A 23,594-nucleotide genomic window follows, 5' to 3' on the forward strand; every position below is an offset into this window, starting at 1 on the left:
TTATACAATCATAAAAAAGTAGGACTGAAAAAGCCATCGAGAGGTCATCAACTCCAGCTCCCTGCACCTAGACATGACCAAGAAAACCTAGCCCATCCCCGACAAGTGTTTGTCTAACCCATTCTTAAACATCTCCAATGATAGGTATTCCACAACTTGGTAACCAATTCCAGTGCATAACTATCCTTATAGTTAGAAAGTTTTTCCTTTTATCCAACATAAATTTCCTTTGCTGCAGATTAAGCTGATTACTTTCAATCTTACCTTCAGCGGACATGGAAAGTAACTGATCGTTATCCTCTTTATAACAATCTTTTATATTGGGGAGGAATGGGGCAGCTGAGGGGATAAGGCCACTCTATGCGCCCAAGCTTTCCCAACCCGCTCGCATTTTGTTGGTGGTCAGGTGTGAGCATGGCCGGCTCCAGGCACCAGCGAAGGAACCAGGTGCCTGGGGTGGCCAATAGAAAGGGGTGGTAGTCCGTCCATTGTTGGGGCGGCATGTCCAGGCCTGCGGCAGCAATTCAGAGGCGGGTCCTTCAGTGCCTCGCCTCCTCTTCGGCAGCTCTTCAGCAGCAGCTCAACTGCTCCACTCAGTTGGGCTTTTCTTTCTTCTTCACTGCTTAGGGCGGCAAAAAAAGCTGGAACCGGCCCTGGGTGTGGAGACCCACAAATATGTTTGGCGCTGGTCCCACAAAGAGTTAATCCAGTCCTGCATTTTTGTTGCTCCTTCTGGACCGTCTCTAATTTACTGATATCTTCCCTAAAGCATGGCACTCAAACCCTAACATAATCCTCCAGCTGAGGCATCACCAGTCCCAAGTAGGTAAGAAAAATTACCTCCCTTGTCTTATGTACAACAGCCCAACTAATATACCCCAGAATAATAATCTATTTGTAACTGCAGCACATTGTTGACTTGTGTTCAGTTTGTGATCCGCCATAATTCCCATATCCTTTTCATCAGTACTATTAGTTATTCCCCATTTTGTAGCTGTGAAGTACTTTGCACTTGTCTTTACTGAATTTCATTTTATTGATTTCAGACCAATCCTCCAATTTATCAAGGTCATTTTGAATTCTAACCTTGTCCTCTGAAGTGTTGTACCACTAGGCCAGTAACCCTGTTAAACGAGGAAATTTGGTTGTTTGGCATGATTTGTTCGCCCATACCTTTATATCTGCTTAATATGTTTTTGTTGTACTAGTTCTGACATTGTCAAAATTATTAAACATAAAAATACCCATAAGTTTACATAAATACATTACTAGATAATCTTAAGTGCTTAGAACCCAATGCTACAAAATCTTCCATTTCTGTGGGTAACATATGCCACCTGATTTAGTTCAACAAGATTATTCAGGGCATTAAGCATTTGCAGGTTCACGATCAAACTTTAGAATAAATTGCAAAGCTTGCATTAAGTGTGTTTTATCTTGGTATTCAAGTCCATAAATATCAAAACACACCCAAACTACTCTTAGTATACTGATGTACTTTTTATCCCAGGGTTCAAGCAACACAAAAACCACTCAAAGACTGGTGCCATAGCTGCTACGTACATGAGATTCCATATCAAGTTAACAGAGAGTAGTGTGGACAGAATATTTGCAGCATCTGGCTCTTTGTTCATAATATTGTTCCCCAAAATTCTTGATATTGTATAACTTGTTATTATGTGGTTATGTGGAGATTATTCACACTTCCCACAGGCACGCAGTTTTTTAAATTAATTAAATCTTGCCTGAGCTTTTTCTAAAAGTAAACAGATTAGGTTCATTCTCTCCTACAGCTTTGTTTGGCATGTTGAGCAGTAAAAGACTCTAGTGCTTTACAATCAGCTTTTGTATTTGATCAGTGATGTAATTTTAATTTGTTATGCAGTTAACTGTCAAATATTCTCTATTTTCACATTGCTGTGTGTACATATATCTACATTACTTCCAATTTTCACAAATTCAAAAGAATTTCATTAACTTGTAGCTAAAATCAACTTCCAAAAGAAAAAACAAGAAGAGACTAGAAATGCAGGAGTTAGTGTGTTTCATTGTACTTTGAGAAAACTGGGAACACGCTAATTTATTTTGAGTAACTGAACAAATGTGGTTGAAATGAACAATTTTTGAATTTGTAAAATTCCTATGTATTGGATGTACATCATCTTGTTCAGATAGGAAACAGAATCTACTCTCGATCCAGTTATTAAAATAGTATCCACCTGCTGAGCTCTGTGAACGTTCAAGAAAATACAGTCACCTTTAGCTATAGCCTAGAGGTATTAATAAGCACCTGTTACACTCCACCCTACCTAACCTAACCTAACAACATAACTGCAGGTTGCAACACAGCATTTTCTTCAGGTCCTGTGAAAAACAGAGAAACAACTTCTGTCCTCCCATCTTTACAATGATTAGAAGGTTCTCTCAAAGACAGTAGGGAAACAGTAATATAAAAAAATATTTTTCTTTTTAACACAGGTTTTAGACAAATAATACTTTATAACAACAACTTGCACAGAAAATCTTAAAACACTTTCTAATTAATGAAACTAACAAGCAATATTAGTCAAGTCAGACATTTTAATCTAAATGAACAAAAATGCCTCTAGCTTCAGTCTTTAAATCAACTGATTTTTCCAGAAGTGTTCTGCATGCAGTTGGAATATAGCAAGTATCATCAAGAATCACAGATGCACTTAGACCTCACTATCACACACTGCTGTACTTTCCATTCATTGCAAATGTTTAGTATATAATACACAGGGATAGAGCAATTTAAAAAAAAAAATCTCCTTTAGCCCTAGGGCTTGTCCTCATGAGAAACTTGCACAGGTTTAACTGATTATAAACTTGTGCAAAACCCTGTGTTGACAGACACTATTTTGGTTTAAAACATGTTTATTTCAGTTTAGCTCAAGTCAGTTAGGAACCACTCTTTACAAAAATTACTTGAATTCAGCTGGTGCAACTTTCGTGGGCAGGTCTTTTTCTCTTACTTTACTTGGGATTATGTAATTCAGATAACCCAAATTAGTGTAAGAATAGTAAGCAAAGTTCCTAGTATTTTAGGATCATAAATAAGACGGAAATACTAAACAGATATATAATTATTTCCAACAAAAAGTTAGGTGGCTACTACTAGTAAAGTACTGTGTAAAATGCACTTTTAAAAAGACTAAGCATGTCAGGATTATTAATGAATCCCAAAGTATAAAAACAAAGCTGTAAACATAGGTAGGTAGAATTAATTTTGTTCAAGAAACATACTTAATTCATACATTTGAAGCACAAAAATACTACTCCCCAAAACAAACATATTGTGGATGTACCCTTAGGTGGGTTTAACTTGTTTAAGAGCCTAAGACAATAATGAGGAGTGAAAAGATCGTGCACTCTGTGCAGCAAGTCAACATGCCACATTTTACATAGCATATCCATCATCATTACTCAAATGTCAAAGAAAGTGCTCTCATTTTAAATCATAAGCAATTTTAATTTTGCAATCAAGCAGTTTCAGAATTAAGACCAGAATTTTGAAACCTCGGTACCTAAAATTAGGTTCCTAAATACATATTTACACATTTAAAATTAAGAGGCTTGATTTTCACAGATGCAAGCATGCAGTTCTCAGTCTCTGACGGGATTTCTGGATGCTCAGCATCTGTGACTATCAGGCCACTTATATTTATTTCAGTCACCTAGGTTTGAAATTTTCACTTTAGTGTCCAGCAAAAAAATGCATTTAATATTTATGTGCTGTGGTTACTTTTGAATATTTGGGTTTTACCCCCTGAGTAAGATGCTCAGGACAACATTTAACTATGTGCTTAAGCGCTGTCCTGAAACAGGGCTTGGGGGTAGGGGATGGGGGTTAAAAATACTACAGCCATGAAAGCAGCAGTCCTCCCGGACCACTTCCTACCCAGTCTCTGTTAGCATTACAGAAACTTAATCAAGTCTCTGATCTGTACACTCAGTCACCTGCCTTTCCTTTGTAGGTTTGTACAGGTCTGTGTTGTCAAGTCTCAACCAATGAGCTCCTGTAGTACTTTCCTCTAAGAGCTCACAGCAGCCATCTTTGTTCCACTGCCTGCCTGCCTACTTCCTCACTTCTCTGCTTCCTTTTTAAAACACTGCTTCCAGCACGTGCAGGCTTTGCAGGTGTGGCTGGGCAGGGCCACCTAAGCCCAAAGCTGTTCCTTAACCCCTTGCTCTCCAGTGTGGGATTTGTACATCCCATCACAATGCCCAATAATTTTTCCTCAATGTATTATTTTTAAAACCTTATATCATTTTTTAAATCCCTCCAAGAGTTAAAGGAAAGCTACTCTTCGCAAGTCCTTGTGTTCTTTGTTTTCCTAATTAAAATAATCTATCTTCCATTTCTTCTTTTATCACAGAATCATAGAAGATTAGGGTTGGAAGAGATCTCAGGAGGTCATCTAGTCCAACTCCCTGCTCAAAGCAGGACCAATCCCAACTAAATCATCCCAGCCAGGGCTTTGTCAAGCCTGGCCTTAAAAATCTCTAAGGATGGAGATTCCATCACCTCCCTAGGTAACCCATTCCAGTGCTTCACCACCCTGCTAATGATGAAAAGGATTAAAAGTACCTGGATACCTGCCAAAAGCCTCACAATGAACTAACACCACAAAGCAAAATAATACACCTCAGTAGCCTGACTTCCTGATGAGTTCTCTTTCCAAAAAAACTAAGGCCCTTCCACATGAATATTATGCAACATACTCTCAAGACTGAAAAGAGAAAGGAATCAGTACATATATATAGAACATATCATCAATTGCCATAAGAACAGAATACCACTCCATAACATCACCACCCCTCTCGGCTTCTCATCCCAGTTCTAGTTTTCTTGCCAAACCACTAGCAATGTCCCCCTCCACGATCCTCATCTGAGTCCCTGTCATCTTCCTCTCTTTCCCCAGCCTCCTTGTTCCAGTCTCTCTGCTCAGCCAGTCTCATTTTCCATGTCACCTCTTTGTCCAATCTGTCTTCCTGCACCTACCCACTTTCGTCAACTGCACCTACCCACTTTCGTCAACTGGGTCCCAGCTGCCCACCTCTACAGATTCCTTGTCCCAATTAACTCCCCACAGCCAGTTTCCTCCTCCACACTGTGTGGACACCAGCAGGGGGCAGTATTGAGAGCACCACAGACACTATGTTCTCAGCTCTGGCAGTCTGAATCACATTGGCCCCTGGCTGCCAGGAGTAACAAGGGCAGGCAAAGTCTTCCTCAAGCCCTCCAGACCCAGGATGGAACATGCTCAGTACAGATGGAATCTTTGAGTAATTTAGCTGCCAAACTCTAACAAGCCTCTACTGAGCATGTGCAAACTGATTTTTCTAATATTTCTAACTTGGCCAAATTCTGGAATTTCTTACATAGGAACAACAAAAGACACATTCCTACACAAAGGAAATCCCCTTAACAAGATTTCAAATCCCTGGTCCAAAGCATGAAGGTGCTATACATTCTCAATGAAGCAGTTTTAAGAATTTTTTTTTAAACATTCAACTCAATTGCCTATAAAGACAAATATATCATTATCAACAGAAACTATAATTTTCTTGGATTATTTCACTCTTGGCTCTTGCTCTCCTTGGCTACAGAGTCTGATAGTGACCTTGCATAAATATACACACATCTTGACACCAACTGCTGAATCAAGCTTCCTTCTACCATCAAGGGTCCCATTCTGCGTACTACCAGATCAAAACACATGGAGGTTTGTTACGTTACCAACATCAACAAGTATGCTGGTATATCTGTGCCTCAAACAACACCAATAAAGATTCTGCTATTATCACGAGTCACAAAGGACATATCCAGTTTAATCAAATTAATAACACCATTCACAATAGCTGGGAACTTTTGTATAATATCAACACAGAATGTTACACGTAGGTGGATGTTTCTTTCTGTTTCTGCCATTGAGATTAGTGAAACCTCAGCACAGCGATGATGGCAGCATAAAAATTTCTCATTTAACATATCTATTTAACTGGCAATGGATATGGCATACATTTCGGGAACAGAATAGAAATGAAAACTGAAAGGTGGCTGCAAGGACTCAAAAGTTGCTTAATTTACATAAATCTTTGCTGAAATATTGGTCCAGAATAAAATTTTCAAGAGTACCTAAGGAATTTAGAAGCACAAGTCCCATTGCCTTTCATTGAGACAGGCTTCCAAATGTTTTGAAAATGGAACTCAGGTTAAGTCTCTTAGGTGCTTTTGATAATTCTACCCTAGTTCTTCAGTTGGTGTAAACTGATGTAGTTAATGGTGCTATGCCAATTTATATTGGCGGAGGACCTAGACCATTCTTTTCAATATCTTACAGATTTATTTGCGTACTTCTACATAGTGTATACCTCTATGTCTCTTACAGAAACAATACACCATGTTTACCATTCACTGGAACATTTATTCCATTAAATCAGCACACTGGTCTTTTCTGTATGACAGCATGCTCTTGTTTGGTGGCAGTAAAGCAAGGAGTCCCAAGGATGGAGCTAGTCCTGGAAGCTATAAAGACTCCCTCCAAACAGCAACCTGAGCCATAGCAAGGGCAAGAAATGAGGTCAGCCAAGGTTATTCCTATATGAGATCAAGAGAGACATCAAGCCCCATGGACCCCTGAACCCAGCTACACGGAATTACAAAGGTAAAAACAGGCACTCCCGGGGCAGAGCAAGCGATCGGAGGAAAAGCCATTCCCCAGAAGCAGATGAATGTCCTTCTCAGTCCCTGGACTTTTCTTTTATGTGCTGTCTGTTTATTCTGATTGCTTTCCACCCTCATCTCTCATAGTCCCTCTCCTCTCAGCCCTCCATGTTCCACTCTTCCTTTCTTCTATCCTCAACTCCTTCTCCCCATCTCTTCTTCTCTCCCTCCCTCCCTCTTCTGAAAATAGTTATTTCAGTTTGTAAGTTATTTCTCTCCTCCTACTGAGCACTGAGTGCTAAAGAGGTAGGCAAAGCACTCTCTTCCACCTTCTATATCAGAAACTGATTCTACTGCATCCATAATGTTCCCAGATCCCACTAGTCTGGGAGTGAGAAACCAAGTTTTGAACTGTCAGTAGCCTACACTGAACTGTCAGTAGCCTCTGAGCCAACCACATATTCAACTCTTTATGTATATCAAAGTGAGTGCTTTTCATAAAAAATGCTGTATAAAAAGTAGCTTTCATTGTTAGACACAGTACAGGACGAGAGATTAAATTTATCCTCTGTGAGTGAATAAGTGAGTATAAATGTGTAGGCTAACTGACAACAAAAGTGTTTTCCTTACTGGAATCCTGCCAAATTAACACCAATCCAGTTTCATGTTCAACCATGCAAAGTCATTCTGCTGCACCTCTCGTCTCCCCTCTGCTTCATTTCCTCCAATCTCCATGAAGCAACTGCTTCCAATCTTACTTTAACAATTAGTATGTTTAAATAAAAAAGAATAAGAATGTGCTTGGACCATACAGTACACTAGGCAAAAATTAAGTTACCTGCAAGCAAGAAAACAATTACAAACTAACATTCACTTTAACAGGAGCAAAATCAGCCCCCTAATTTTACAGCTGCTAATTAAATATATCTCTGACTATCTGAAGTGATCAAGAAGCTGTGGAGACTTTGGTATAAATGCTTTTAATCTCACTGATGGCATATTAGGAAACCATTGGCATTTTAAAATTTATACTGTAATGTCATCAAGAGAAATTTTAATAAGGGCCTTTCACAAGCAAACCGGAAATTCAAGTAAACGAGGATTCTCTTGTTGATTTAGTATTTATCCCCACCCAATTAACTTAAAAAAAAAAAAAAAAGGCTGAAGCCTACAAAACCACAAATACAGCAACAAGACCAAAGAGATGTGAAATCATACAGCAACCAAGTTCACATATTAAGATTTCATCACCTACAAATGCTGTACAGTAAGACGCTTTTCATTTAAGAGAGCTACAATCCTCAGTATAGTATTCCACTCTAGTTCTCCAATAATGGTTCCTGGTATTAACATTTTAAATGACATCCTGAAAGAAACCATTCCTGAACCTCCTCTTTTAGCATTCAAACTACCCCCAATCTCACTACACTCATCAGAAGCAAGCTCCCCACAGACCAGATACACCAACTCAAAGTGGCACCAAATTCTGTCAGAACAACAGATGCAAAACTTGCAACTGTTATGATGATCAATACCTCCCACAACACAGTTTCAACATCCATGGGTTCTACATGTGTCTATCACAACTTGTGACATACGGTATCCAGTGCACTAACTGCCCCAATAACAGCTATGTGAGTGAAACCTGACCAAAAAATCACTGCGCTCTCAAGTGAAGTCACAGAGAATAATGATAAAGGACAAAAAACACCATAGCACCTCTGGGTGAACACTTTTCACAAAATGATCACTCCATATCTGACCTATCAGTCCTCATCCTCAAAGAAAACGTGCACAACACCTTCAAAATACAAGCCAGGGAGCTTAAAATCATAATTTTGCTAGATATTAGAAACCACAGATTCAGTAAAGACACTGGATTTATGGCTGATTACAACAATCTGTAAACCACTAACCCTCCTTCATCCTATGACTGCAGAGGTCTTAACTGCCCACTTCTCCTAAAATGGTCTCTTATAACAAGTTACTTCTTAATTTGTTCCACCATATATTCAGCTGTGCCACCCTGATTACCTTTCCCAGATCTGAAGACCTCTGTGAGAGCTCAAAAGCTTGTCTCTTTCACCAACAGAAGTTGGTCCAATAAAAGACATTGCCTCAACCACCTCATCTGTCTAAATGACTTCTAATAATTTTGCTTGAAGGAGTAAATTTTCAGTGTGCAAGAATTTAGCCTCACAACTACAGTTAAAGTTAATGGAAGTCATGTGGCTAATTGCTAACATGCAATGTTTGCCTATACCTAAATATTTAGAGTAGAGAACATAATATAATCAATTAGTAAGAATAGTACAGGAATTTCACTCTTAAAATCTTTTTCAGAAATAGGACAAATATCTTATTCAACTAAATATGTTTTACCTGCTGATTTATGCGCTTTATTATTAAAGATTTCTAAGGCAGATAAGAAAACACACCATAAGGGATATTTCCTCTCTCCAGTAGAAAATCTTTAAAAATTCTACCTAAATTTTAACTTATTAACATATTTCAAGGAAGTAGAAGTCAAATTTCTAAGAGAAAAAAAAACCCCAAAATAAACTGTACTCAGAATCATACTTGGAATATATCACATATAACTAATCAGACTAGCCCCTTGAGTTTAGCATTCTGACAGTGTCTAAAACAATTTTAGGTAAAGTAGGACTGAACATGGAACAATTAAGGTATGTACATATTAATTCTAAATGAAACACTAGATAGTATATCAGCAAATGGATTCGTGCCAGCGATCCTAAGCAAACATGGAAATTGGAGCAAAATAAAAAACACAAGTGCCAACCACAAATAGAAGCAAGGCATATTTTGGTTCTCTGCTGGACTGGTACACAAAGAAAACAATGACTACTAAAACCCCTTATTATAAACAGTCTATAACACTGCCCCAAGCATCTACTTCCAAAGTAACCTGCTTCCCCAATGCTGGTTCACTACCCAGGGGAGATGTTAGCAGCCAGCACAAGAATCGTCCTAGTTTCCAATGCCAAAAAGAGAGTTACAATAAACGCCACAATAAACACCTGAAAATATCATTTGTAGTTGGTGTTAAACTTCAGAATTTTTATATATTTTCTGTACGAATATGTTGAACTAGTGAGCTTGGACAAATGGCTTATAAAAGATTACCAAGCTAACATGCCCAGACGGATCTCCAAAGTCAGGAACTTAAAGTCGTTAGGAAGAACAAAAATGTCTCAAGAGGGGTTACTGGAGAATCATTAAAACTAATAACTATCCATCTGGAACTGGAAGAGGATACTTAAGAGTATATTGTGTAAAATCCATGCATGTTCTGGGGTACAGCAGGAGCCATAACACTGGAGTCATACCAAATAGAGTCAAAGAAGATTCTGTTATTTTGGAATTGGCTAGGGTAATGTAATCCAAAGCATGCTAATTGTTACTGGATCTGTTAACACTTAACGACATCGACAAGTTCTGCTGTGGAAAGCAGGGACTTCCTGGACATGTAATTATGTTTTCAGGTAATATTTCTATTCTTAAATGAAAGCATCTGTAGTACCCAACCAGATGAGTTACATTACAGTTACCTATTATGATTCTCTACATTATCTGTACTAGCTGCTCAATATATTTATACTTTTCAAACAACTTTAGTAGGATTCAGAAATTTAATGCTGAAGATTGCCATCTCTTTTGCAGCTCTGTTCAAGGAGGGGATTCACAACTCCCTTTGCCCTGGACAAGACGCCTAAACTATTACACCTGCTTCATCTGAGGTGGGAACTCAGACTCCTGCTTTCAGAGGAGCCCCAACAATGGCAAACGCCAAAATGACCGTGGAGAAAAATAACCATCAGCAAGGTAGTGGACATTGTTACACAGACCTTGAGGGTGGCGTTATAAAATAAGAGAAAATTGGTGAGTGAAATTAAATGTAGGTGAACAATTTGCTGTATTAAAAATAGCTCTTTACATCAAAGACAGACCAAAAAACCCTCCATGTTTTTAGGTGAGGAAATCAGAGGCTGTTACAAAAATTCCCTACAGCTTTTCTCTGACCAAGTTAACTATACTTCTGAGTCTCAGAAATAAAGGGATAAATTAAACAACATAGATCTTTAGCTACCTTCCTTACTACATAGAGAGCACCTATACTCTAGTATTAGGCATCTTAAAGAAAGGCTATTTGCTACAGTACAATTGTCAGAGGAAACCAACTACGGCCACGAGGTAACACTTACGTGATTGTTAGGAAGACGGGTCTAAATTCCATTTAAGATTCATAGGAATCATTTCCTAGCCTACAGAAGGGGCAGGACTTAAGCTATAGATACAAACCTCTGCAGAAATAAAAGGCCATTTAAAACAATGATAAAAGGACAGCTCAGTGATAGACACCAGTGTTACATAAGTCCTGGAGTTTATACCATCTAATATGACTGTCGTGCTCATCGTCGTTTAAACGGTGTCACCCATCAGGTGACTGGCTAGGTTTATCTAATAATGACAGAAGTTGCAAGTACAATGAATTAACAAAATACAATAAAATAAATATTGGTTACCAGCTTTTATTAGGTCTTTGTGTTACCGGAATTTATTATTCCTAGCAGATATTATAAAGGAGCTATCCTATCACTTCGGTTCTATCAGTTGGAATTTTCCTACGGCTTTGGATTTCATGTCTTTTATACCCTATTAACATATACATAGTACCTCCAATTTGTTTAGGTGTCCCCTGCTGCAGCTGTACTTCAGTCATAGCTGAGTTGGGCTGGCCTGCCTAACAACAGCCATTTCTAGGGAGCGGCTAAGTGTTTAATAGGCTCCATGTGAGGGAGGCAGCAAAAGGACAGCACTTCACTGCCTCCCTCACACTTGCCTGAGCAGGACCAGAAAAACAAAACGAATCAGGAGTTTCTAAAACTTAACTGCCTCTCTGTCCCAGCTCAATAAAATGTCCCCCTGTATTAACAAAATACCCAAAAACCACCTCAACTTCCCAAGTCTCCTTTAACTCTCAGAAGCTGGAAAAGTTCTATTTTATCAGAATCTATCCAGGAAAACATACCTCAGCTTCCCAAGAGTCAAACAGGCCCATCTCTCTTAAGGGAATAAATGAAAGACAAAAAAATGTATCCTCTCATGCATGGAAAAGGGATGGAAAAACAAACAAATGCTGCAAGTCTTAGAGAAGACACAAGGAGACTGGCAAGTGTATTGTTCATGTTCCATTTCAGTCTCACTAGCACAAGAGAAAGGTTTCCTACAGTGGGAAAAAACCTCCTCGATATTTGAGGAAACAAAGGACCTCTCCTTTCAGGAACAGTGTTTTCAGAAACATGACAAACTCCCCTGTGATTAAAATTTTCTTAAGAGTACAAACAGACTGACTCTCCTACCTAGCTAAGGGGGTGGAGGGGGGGAAATAACAGTCCTTACAGACAAATGGTACAGGCTGAGCTTGATGGTAACACAATGCTGGTACTCCTTTTCAAACTGCTAAATTGCATAAAAGAACCTAAAAATACGTTTTCCTAATGTTACTCTTCCACTGAAACTGTCGCAGAGATGCTGTACAATTGAGAAAAGGAAAGGGACGTGACCTATGCAACTGTGAATAGAACCGGAGACGTCCACAAGTCAATCCATCTATTAAATTTTGGGTCCCACCAGAAAAAAAAAGTTTGAAAACTTCAGCTTTAGATTTTTTTTTTTAAATTACCTTTACTTTGTGCACAAAGGCCTACATCCCATACTAAGCCAAAACAGGACACACTGTGTCCCTTTTTTTAGCAATACTTGTACAAGGAAATCAATCGTTTTGTATTTTGTATGATTTTTGTAATACAAAACATATTATTGTTGTCTGCTGGGCCTTAAAATTTCTTATTTCTCTATACTGCAGTAGCACCTGAGTGCCTCAGTGAGACTCAGCACCCTATCATGTGAAATGCCGTGCAAACAAAGACAGACCATACCTGAACCAAACACCTTACTGCCTAATATGAAATTAACTTGCACATGCACAATTCCAATTTTAGTCCATAGGAGACATTAGGGCAGACTGATAACAGGATTTGGCACATAGATTTTAAACAACTATGGAAGGCAAAAATCACTGTTGGTGTAAACAAACAACTCCCAGAATCATGCTCATTTATGCCAGCAGTGAATATGGCCTACACACTAACAAACAGCATTTACAGAACTAATTACTGGTCTCCATATTCCTGTTGTAGAGGCCTGACACAACACTCTTGTCAAAAGAGCTCCCTCAATGGCAAATTACCAAACTCATATTCATTCAGAAACATTCCCTCTGGTTTTTCCTTTCCTGAAGTAACACACCCAGCAAGAAAAACCCACCCTTCCCTTTCAGATCAGCAGAAACTCTTTCGAAATTCCACAACTGATTCTCACACTGCGGGCGGTGGAATATCAGACACAATAATTTGTGCCCAGTCTGAAGCTGACTGCCTGACTACACTATGAATTCACAGGGGAAATAAATGAAGGAATTTGTTAAACTAAATGTGGAGAGCTGTTTCATAGCCCTCTTTTATATGAACTATGATTCTGCCTATATCCAGTTCTGACTTTCAAAAACTAAGGAATTTATTTCAGAGAAAGTATGAAGCATCATAAAGACTTCTAAAGGGATAGAATATAAGAGCTATATTCCCTCATTTAATAGCTTTGCAAAGTTAACTTTTAGAGGTCTAATTTAGTTCTTGTAAACACAGTAATAAATTTGTCATATTTATAAACCTAACTAAAAGCAAGTGTCAATGCTTGCAAAGGGTTATAATTTGGTTTGCTCAACAGCCATAAAGTTAAACTGCAAAAGGAGTGAATGCGTGGATGTGATAATCAATTTCCTATTCAGGAGCCTCCTTCCCATTAACAGTATCTGTGGATTTGGCTGTCGATTATAAGCAAGCTTTGGCAGGTTCCTGAGGCAAGCAAGCTTGGGGTTAGCTGAGTCCCGCCTTTGCCAGAGAAGAGACTTATGAAGGACAAAGCGATTTCAATAAAAAGGAGAGAAAAAATAAGCAAGAGTGTTAGAAAGCCAACCATACAAAGGCATTCATACAAAACTATGGTTTCTACAGAACTAAAACCAAATATTGTTTGTTGCAGCTTCCTGTGTTTTACATGCAATTTTTCTGCAGTTTACCAACCACTTAATCATTATGATGTGTCCCACCTAAATGGATTTAAAAGACCATAAGCTAAACACGCATCTATACCATGCTTCACTCCACTTACACAGTAGATCATTACGCAGTGGTACAAACATGACAGTCCGTGGGAACAGACAAATGTGCTTGTTGGAGGGCACAAAAGTGACAAGAGTTTTGTTTGATAGCTCAGACGCTGAGGTAATGCTGAACGAAAGCAGTGGATACAAATACATGAATTGTAGCTTCAGGCTGGAGTAATATCAGGTGCATCTCTACACCCTGAGGGCTCAACTCCTACACTTTTTAAATCCCTCCCACTGAAACAGCCTCCTTCAGTTTCACTTAGCCATCAAGCACAGAACAGGTACTTCTCTCTCCGCACTGACAGCTACAGCTTAGCAACAGTGATCACCTTGAACACTTCAGCCATCTACGTATCTGGTGAGTACTTTTTTTAAACATAAATTCAATTTAAAAGAGTAATGGTAATCAGACTGACATCCAGTACAAAGTGATCAAAATGTATTCCCTCATCATTCTTTTAGCATTTATATTTCACTATCTCTGTAAGCAAAATAACTCCTCTTCTAGCAGGTGCACTTATTGCATAGAAGCTTTATGATAAAAACTTTAACAAAACTTTTTAAGTGAAATAGTCATTTTATTTTGTGAGAAAGAAAAGGATTTTTTCTTCATTTTAGCTCCCATTGACTTTTTACGTTAATTACTATAATCTTCCAATGAAAATATTTTAAGCACCTGTTTACCAAGCACATTAACAACAATTTTAACTGTGGTATAATTATGACAAAAAATATTTTAGTTATCAGATATTCTTTTGATTATTCTCTAACTACAAAATATTAATATTTTGACCAATTGAAAAAAATCGGTGTAAAATAAGATCTTGGGCACTTGTTTCAATTTTTTTTAAGCTTCTAGGAGGTATATTCTACACAGTATGAGAGAATACAGCTGTTTTATTAGTCACAATCATCTGTCTTTTTGGTTTATTAAAATGTGCCATGATTAAGCACATGCAATGTAACAACTTCAGTTTTAAATTATTTAAATATGCACAGTGATTTATAAAAATGACTGAACTCAGTTTACTTTGATTAACTGAGGTCTGAAGCTATTCACCTTGTATTTACGCCACAGATTTGAGGTACTATCTTGTGCTTCCTGGCTGAGGTATTCATGCAGCCTTAAATTCTTCTCTCCCCAACCTCCCAGGTCCTATTCTATTTACCCACCAAACCACCCCTCTTCCTCCCAATCAACTAATAGTTGTGCTAACATTTATTTTTCAGTTGAAAAAGAACTGAAAGTCTAGGAGGGAGTGGCAGTTAATCACTGGAAAATCTCAACTGGAATAAAACTCACAAATCTTGTTCTTGCAACACGCAAGTTAGGTGACAATGGCATGTCCTTGAATTATGCAATAATGCCACATCACAATATTTTAATTATAGCATGCCCTTCAGAATGTTCCACCCCAATGAGTACTCCTGGTCAGTAAAATCAACATCAGCAAAAGGAATACTGCAACAACAACTGAACATATATATTAATGTGTATGACAAACTGTTACGCAACCTGTCATAGCAATGTCCTACAAAGAAGGATTATAATTACCACCACTGTTTGCAATAAAAGCAATTCTGGAACTACCTCTTTGGTAGATTAGACTTTTTAAATAACTTTTACCACTTAGAACCCCCATACCAACTATTGATAGTGACAAATTCACAATATCCTTTCTTGCAGGATTTGCTAGCATAGTATGAAAATAAGAGGCTGGTAACAGTTTTGTCTCTTTAAAAGCCAGGACAAAAAACTTGTGGCCACCCAAAATTACAGACATCTAGGCTGAGGGGTAGGAGTGAGAGGCTGTTATGCAAAAGTACAGTCTAGTACAGGGATATTCAACAGGCAGACTCATGGGCCAAATCCGAACCACCAGACGCTTTTGAACAGACCTATTTATTTATTATCATTATTGTGGTTTGAAAAATGTTTCTCTGGAGTCTGGACCTTGACCAAGAAATTTGGACCTTGACAAAAAAATAATTGACTACCCCGGTTTGCATTAAAAGACCTACCATAGACAAGCAATTCATAAAAGGCCAATGAACCTTTCTGTTCTGGTTTCACTAAACAATAACCAAATGTATTTTCCATTAAAAATACCAGTGAGGTTGGAAACTAGAGATTGGAGCTTTGGATAATTATGTAATTATAACAATGTGAATTTTAAAAATCAGATAACCACAGTAATAATGACAAAAGTGTTACTTTAAAATTATGACTATTACTGAAGATTATGATAAATTTTAGATATTCCATTTGTATATTATTCAGATTCTAAGAAAAAACTAATTTTTTTCCCCATGAAAACATTGACAATGCTATTCTAATATTAACAGTTTAACTTTTAATTTCCCCAGCACACAAACAACATATAGTGCAGCTATGAGGTAATTATTTTTTCCATGTACTGCGCATACAGCAACTTTAAAAATTTACAGCTATTTTAGACCATCTAATATTTTTCCTAGCTGCATTTATTTTGTGAATAATTATTTTAAATTATGATATATATTCCTCTGCAAATACTGTTGGGTTTTATTTAGAGAATGGAACTAGATTTCTCAGTCTTTGCTGGGACCAGAAGCATTTTATTCTTGGCATTTTCAACCACAAGAGTTTTAGCTAGTGCTCCTCAGAGAAGCACTGCAAATAAGGAGAGGACAGACACAACAGGCAGACACTGGCCTAAAATTAAGAGGGGTGAAAACCTCAGAATAACCCTCAATGTACTTATTTGTTGCCTGAGGTGTCAGGGCATCTTCCTCTATAAGCACTACTAGCATCACACTGGGTAGGTAAGAATCACACTAGGGTAATATAAACTTTAAATAATGTATTTGTAAAGCTTTTATAGTTCTCACCCTTTTATACACACGTTGCAAAGACAGTGCCAACTTCTACAATCTGAATTTTTAGCTTTGAGAAGTTCAGCAATCCACTTACATGATTAAGAAAGGATAGTTAAAACATTATTCAAATTATTCCTGTTCAATAGGAAAAAAAACATACACAGAGGAAAGTATGAGAATTTACATTATTAATCAAAAGAGAAACTAATTATTAAACAAGAAAAACTAATTAACATTCTCTTTATAATAAATATTGTCATCTGAAATTAAAATACAAACTCAAACTGTTGACGTAAACTGCTCAAGTATGCATGCCCGGGGTAGTTTGTTTTGACAACACTATCTTCAAGCACAATTATTTCTGGTACTTTCAAGAAAGCACAAAGACTAACATGTCCAAACTGACAGGACCAAGTTATTATAAGCTCTCCACTTTAGTTATACATTAGTCAGAAATGCAGCAAACTTTATTTCAGTCAAAACAAGGGCAAATCACACAACTTTTTTTTTCCATTTCTTATTTTAGCAAGAGCAATGCTTGCACATTTCATAGAGATTCTAGCTAAATTTCATTTGTCTGGCAATTTATTTTCTGTGTACTGAATTATAATTCTAACAAGTGACCGATACTGACAAAATCTTAACATGCTGGCATGTATTTTACTAACATCATGCTGAGATTACGAGGTTCTATGTCTGAAAAAAACACAAAGAGCTCTGAATTTTTTTTCCTGATGTAGAGAAATACATTAAAAATTACCATGCAATTACTGGTTTCTAGTTATTTAAATTGTTGTCAAGCTATATATTTAAATCACATACTTAATCAAGTGTTTGTAAGAATCAAAACCAAGCTTATTCTTACTCAAATCTAAACATAGCTTTTTTTCATAAAGTGCTGTTGAATTTATTCAAGCTGCCTTTAAGATTACAAATCTACTAAAAACAATAAATACTTAAATTTCTATGATAGCAAAAACACAAAATATATTTTATATAAGAACATTTTTCTATAATTACTATACCTGTTCAAATAAGCAGCAATTTTCTAGCTTTGCCTTCAGGTTTCAATATTAATGTCTTGCACATAATTTTCTATTAATAAAGTGTCTGATTTGAGAAATGCAAGACATCTTGATACTTTAAATAAAATCTCAACAGCATGTAGTTACCAGTAATTATTTTCCTAAATCTAATATTTTAATACTTCTAATTCAATCTTTTATGCAAGTAAAGCTTTTAGAAAAATATCAAACTACACTAGTCACTCACAATTAGTATTCCTGAAGTTTCGGGTAACACAATAGATACAGTACGTGGTTTTGCAACAGTCATCATTTTGATAATGATGCTTATAGTTCGTGATGAAATCATCATTTTTTAGATCTCTGCCATAACACATCCTATAAAATCATGAGAACTTGACTCTGAGAGGTTCTCACGCCTTCAGAATCAGTGAACATACTGGAACAAGCTGATACAAGCCCTCCTGACTTATCTACCACGAAAATCGTCAGGCTATATAAAGTATCCACTTCTTTAGTTCTCTGAAAGAAGGCAAGTGGATCATACCCCTATAAATCAATGGCTGTCTGACACGTTTGTACCTGAATATTACATATTGTGTACACACACACACACACACACACTCAATCCCCTCCTTACCCCCACAGTCCCCGACACAGATTAAGAATGTTAAATGTTAGTCAAGCAGACCATTCTGCTATTAGAGATTCTAATGCCCATGTCTTTTAATTGAATTAAGTCCCAAAATGGGAGTTGGTTTATTCTTGAGACACTAGCCAGTCTAACATACCCATTCAGACTGACCAGCTTTCAGACATTTGCTTAGACTGCCAGGAGATGCTACGCCAGGCAGGAGGGAGTTTTGGTTAGTCTTTGGAAAGATTGGGTCAGCTCTCAAGGGTGGAGCCAATTCCACTCTCCACCCTAACAACCCAGCTAGGGGAAAGAGGAGGAGGGATTATAGCTGGCCTAGCAGGCTTGCCCCATACCACCTGCTGCTGCCAGAACCTACCCTTGCCTTCTTCACCCTCTTCTTTAAACCCTCCCTACAGCTCCACCTACCTATACTTTTTGGTCACATTTACCTTCTGAGTGAATGTTCCCTCAGCTTTCGTAAGAGCTTTTTTTTAGAGCATCTCTAAAAAAAACAAAACAAAAACAAAACAAAAAACAGGCCACTTCTTTAGGTGCCTAAATATGCACATGGATGCCTAACTTTAGGCAGCCAAGTCTGAAAACTTTGACTTCAGCTTTCTATGCACCCACTTGATATTACATATGGGTAATACAGGTGCTCGACACATTTCAACGGGGAAAAAACTTCAGATGTGGTCAGAAGAATGCATTCATTTTTTATTTAATTCTTGTGTGCCAGCATATTTGATTTTAATTTTTCTGTTACAGTTCCTGTACTATAAGTTACTGGAGTGTTGATTTTTCCCTAACATCTTGCAACAGAGGAGCTGGCTTCAAATCAAATTTTCCTTTCTAATGTGAAGAAGAGATTCTTGAAACCTGAAAAACTTAAAACATCAACAGTTTGAAACTGAAGAAAACTGCAAAAATATTTTATAAAAGGAACATTAAACATAAGCATTAAAGCAGAAAAATGAGTCTTCTCAAAGAGCGTAAACCAAAGAAACCTCACTATATCCCAAGGCCTCCAGGAAAACCATTTAAATATAAGTGTTTTCAGTGCCCCTTTACTTGCAATGAGAAATCTCACCTTTTTAACCATATGAAGTACGGTCTCTGTAAAAACTCAATTACTTTAGTATCAGAGCAGGATAGAGTTATCAAGTGCCCAAAGTCCAGTTCCTTGGAGCCCAAACAGATCAATCAAATAGAACCAACAGCTAAATCAACTTCTAAATCTATCACAAACGGTCTATCAAATCTTGACTCTAAGCCCCAATATGCTTTTGCAAAAGACGATGCCAAGGAAAATGTAGAATTACAAAATCAGACAACAAATAAATCAGCTCAAGGGCAAAAGCTCGTAATACAGAAGGAATTAACTCCTGCCAGTACTACAGCAGAAAGTGTAATCAACATACAGCCTGGTTTGGATGGCATTGTAAGGCCCTCAGCTTTTGTTCCTGTAGGAGAGCACAGACATAGTAAAGGCCCAGAAACTAATGAGGTTCCTGAAATGATATCGCTGTCTAATTCAAACACCAAAAGCTTGCCTTTTCATGCAAAGTCTGCATTTCATGCTCCGAACCACCCATGGAAAACAGGTTCTACTTTTATCCCACCAGAATTTCCACATAAAATTTCTCCCACAAAAGGCTTTGGTCCCATTCCACCTTACATGCATACAATGATTCCAGAGTATTCACCCCCTTTTTATGAGCATGGACTGGCTATCTATGCACCTTACTTGCTTTCAAGTAACTCACCAGAGTGTGAAAACTCTGTGCTGTCTGTCTATGGGACCCAAGATCAACGACATTTTCTTCCCCACCCTGGATCACTCCCAAAGCCAATAAATCCATCATCATATGAGCACTACCGATTACTTCCACAATATCATTCCAGTCCCCCAATGCCATATGGATTTTGCAGACCAACAGATCCTCCATTTTATAGATTTCCACATGTAGCTGGTATTAGTAGAGATACAAGTTCTCATCTAATGGAGGAAACTACCTTGCTGTACCCAACTTCTTCAAGTCCATCTCAACAATACTCATTAAGCTCCCATAAAAAGCAGACTGATTATGAAAAAGAAATTGCACTGCTGCATGCCAAAAACCATTCAAAAGAAGACCCAAATGAAAGAGAGAATGCCAAAATGAGCCCCCGTGCAGGGAGTGCAGCAACAGGCTCACCTGGTAGACCCAGCCCAACTAACTTCACTCAGACAAGCCATGTTTGTGAAGGCCTGTTTGACCTCTCTAACAAATCATCTTCCACTGTAACTGGGAAGTATGACCAACAGGAAGAAAACTTCTCAGCCTTCAGACTTGCGAGGAAAAGCATAGATCAATCAACTCTACTTCAAAATGTGCAGAACCAGCAAGATCGAGATTCATCTATCAGGTAATAAAAAACTAACCTTTGCAAATTGCTTTAAGATTTACTAGGGGGAAACAAAGACAACTCTATTCATATTTTAAATGTCTAGTATATAAAATATTACACTGTTGGGATGTTTAAAAATATTATATGTATATCTATGCAAAATATAATACCAGCTCCCATAAAACCTGTAAGGACAGTGGTTACATAATAGAGCTTGCCAGCTTTCCTTAAATATATAACTTCATTGCTATCCGCATTTCCTGATACCTACTCTAAAGAAATATCTAGAACACTACCAAATCTGATATTAGCTACAGTGATTTTCACATTTAAAGGGTGCCCAATGTAGTTAGAGTTCTGGTCAAACTATTCTCCTCCTTCCACCCCCCATCAGAAAATAAAAACTTAGTGAATTATGTTTTTTGTTTCTATTTCTTTCAGCATTCACGTCACTGGGGAAGATACATATGTTCAGACTGAAAGTCAAGCAAAGAATGAGGCCTCTCTGTCCAACACAGAGGACGACACAGGGATAACGCCGCTTAATCTTTCAAAGAAGCCTGACATACACACAGGAGTTGTTCATGAACACCTGTACAAAAATGCTTCCAAAATGGAAATTCAGAGTTTTATTGACTTGCAAGATATGCCTCTGAATCTCTCAGTGAAAGATTCCTACACCACCGTCAGCCTGAAAACTTCATTTCAGCATTCATCACATGATGCTGGGACTGCCACCACTCCAAACAATGAAAATGAAAATTCTGAAGATGTATACAACACAATGAATGCTAACAGTGCCTGTGACAAGCCTTCTTTCACAGCACAGAGTACTGAAGTCCAAGATTTAAGAGTAATCGACAATTCTGATGAACAAAAACAAACAGCAGCTGTTGCTCTTTGTCAGCTAGCTGCATACAGTCCCAGTAAACTAAGACTGGACAACGAAGAGCAAAGTTCTCAAGACTGTAGTACTCCATGTACAGAGCCTACCCTCGGTTCTTCAGATACTCAGGATAATCACCGCAGTCACAAAGCAAAAGGACAAAAAAGGACAAATCAAAAAGAATCAGCAAAAACACAGCAAGGGTCTAAAAGAGTAAGACCCAATGACTGCAGCAGAGTGCTTACTCTAAGAAAGAGAACACGAATATCATAATATTATTTCACTTGCTAATGTATTTCCTTTTACATCATGGAGCAACTGTAAAACTTATCTGCTAGATTATACAGTTTCTCCGTACTGACTTCTTTTTTTGTTTGTTTGGCTGACTTTTTGTTTTGGACCATAAGAAGCTATGTACAAACTACCATGTAAATAGAATGTGTTTATAATTTTGTACTAATGTTTTTAAGTAATTGAAATTTCCTATGTATAAACTCAGATTTTGATAAGTAACCTTTTGCATTCATAACTTAAGCCAATCAAAGTACATGAGATGGATGTTTTTGGGAATTGCAATATGGTAAAATACCCTTTTACATCTGCTTTTACTACAAGACAAACTTTAGAAACAATATACTGTTCATCATGTGCTGTCATAACATATTTAACTTAATTTTGTTGAATTAATCTAATTTTTTTTGCTCCTAGCAAATACTTTTTCTTTAATTCTGCAGTAGTTTAAATTCAGCTTAAAATTTAAATTTGTTATTTAGACTTTAGTTTAAAAACTCTGTTTTGAATGTGAATATACCACGATGGTTGTACTGATGAAACATTCATAAATTTAAGATCTTGGGTACACACAAGCTTGCACCAGTTTAATTAAATCAATTCTGGTAAAATAGTGCAAATCCCTGCATGAGAACTTTTATTCCAGCTTCAGAGGCTTACTTTGGTTTAAATTAAACCTGTTCTTCATCAAATTAGTCCTGCAGGAGAACACAGACATAGCAAAGGCCCAGAAACCAACTTAGTCAGCTAAGAACAGGTTTAAATGTAAACCAAAATAAGCCTCTCAAGTTGAAATATAAGTGCTCACACAGTGTTTGCACCAGTTTAACTGAAACAGTTTAAATTTACAGCTTGAATTAAACCAGTACAACTCTGCGTGCAGACAAGCCTTAAGGCTGGGATTTTCCAAGGAGTTAGGTGTCCAAATTCCATTTAAGATCAACAAGATTTAGGTACCTAACACCCCTAGGCTCCTTTGGAAATCCCAGCCTAAAAGGATAGTTGCGCCAATAATTTATTTCACTTGGGGAAAACACTGCTGGTGAAGGTTTCAATATCAGTAAAGATGTATCACTAATTCTGGAACTTAATGTGCTTTTGCAGACCAACTATTTTCTAATTCTATAATTGTGTATAAGAACTTCTCATTTTTCAAATAAAGCTATGTACTGTACTGTAATTACTAATTCCATATATGTTTATGATTAAGGAATAAATTGTCTATGTTATTATTGTTGGTAAAGTGTGTTTTGCACAAAAAATAATCAATAGCAGATTAAACATAACTATTTGCTTTTGAGCTAGCAATTAAAGTAAATCATGGCCTAGCATATCAGTCACCTATCTTATTATATTAAGACGAGTTTCCTTCACTGGAAAGCTACAGGTGAATGAATCTGCATCCTGTACATCCCAACTATTTGGGAAATTACAGGCACTCCCTAAAATCCCACAAAGATGTTATCCAGACAAGCTTTGCCAAAGGTATAACAAAAAACTGTACTACTTATGATTCATAAATAATCATGTTTGGACTTGTACAGCAGCTGCTAATGTTAACT

At 37.4% G+C, this 23,594-nt stretch overlaps 2 protein-coding genes across 2 annotated transcripts in view; one reads left to right on the forward strand and one right to left on the reverse strand.

Moving 5' to 3' along the window:
• Positions 1-23,594, reverse strand: part of TBCD (tubulin folding cofactor D) — a 160,995-nt gene that overhangs the window by 79,034 nt on the left and 58,367 nt on the right.
• ZNF750 (zinc finger protein 750) lies at positions 14,211-23,284 on the forward strand. Its single transcript, XM_050919300.1, has 3 exons — positions 14,211-14,301; positions 19,233-20,873; positions 21,297-23,284. Exons 2-3 carry the CDS (start codon positions 19,438-19,440, stop codon positions 22,012-22,014), a joined length of 2,154 nt encoding a protein of 717 aa, XP_050775257.1. The 5' UTR covers positions 14,211-14,301; positions 19,233-19,437; the 3' UTR covers positions 22,015-23,284.

The sequence above is a fragment of the Gopherus flavomarginatus genome, chromosome 12 (assembly GCF_025201925.1).
Source record: "Gopherus flavomarginatus isolate rGopFla2 chromosome 12, rGopFla2.mat.asm, whole genome shotgun sequence".
In the NCBI taxonomy this organism is placed as follows: domain Eukaryota; kingdom Metazoa; phylum Chordata; order Testudines; family Testudinidae; genus Gopherus; species Gopherus flavomarginatus.

Coding starts and splice junctions, on each gene's coding strand:
- ZNF750 (XM_050919300.1), top strand. CDS start 19,438: ATGAGTCTTCTCAAAGAGCGTAAACCAAAGAAACCTCACTATATCCCA. Junction 20,874..21,296: donor GATCGAGATTCATCTATCAG/GTAATAAAAAAC, acceptor TATTTCTTTCAG/CATTCACGTCACTGGGGAAG.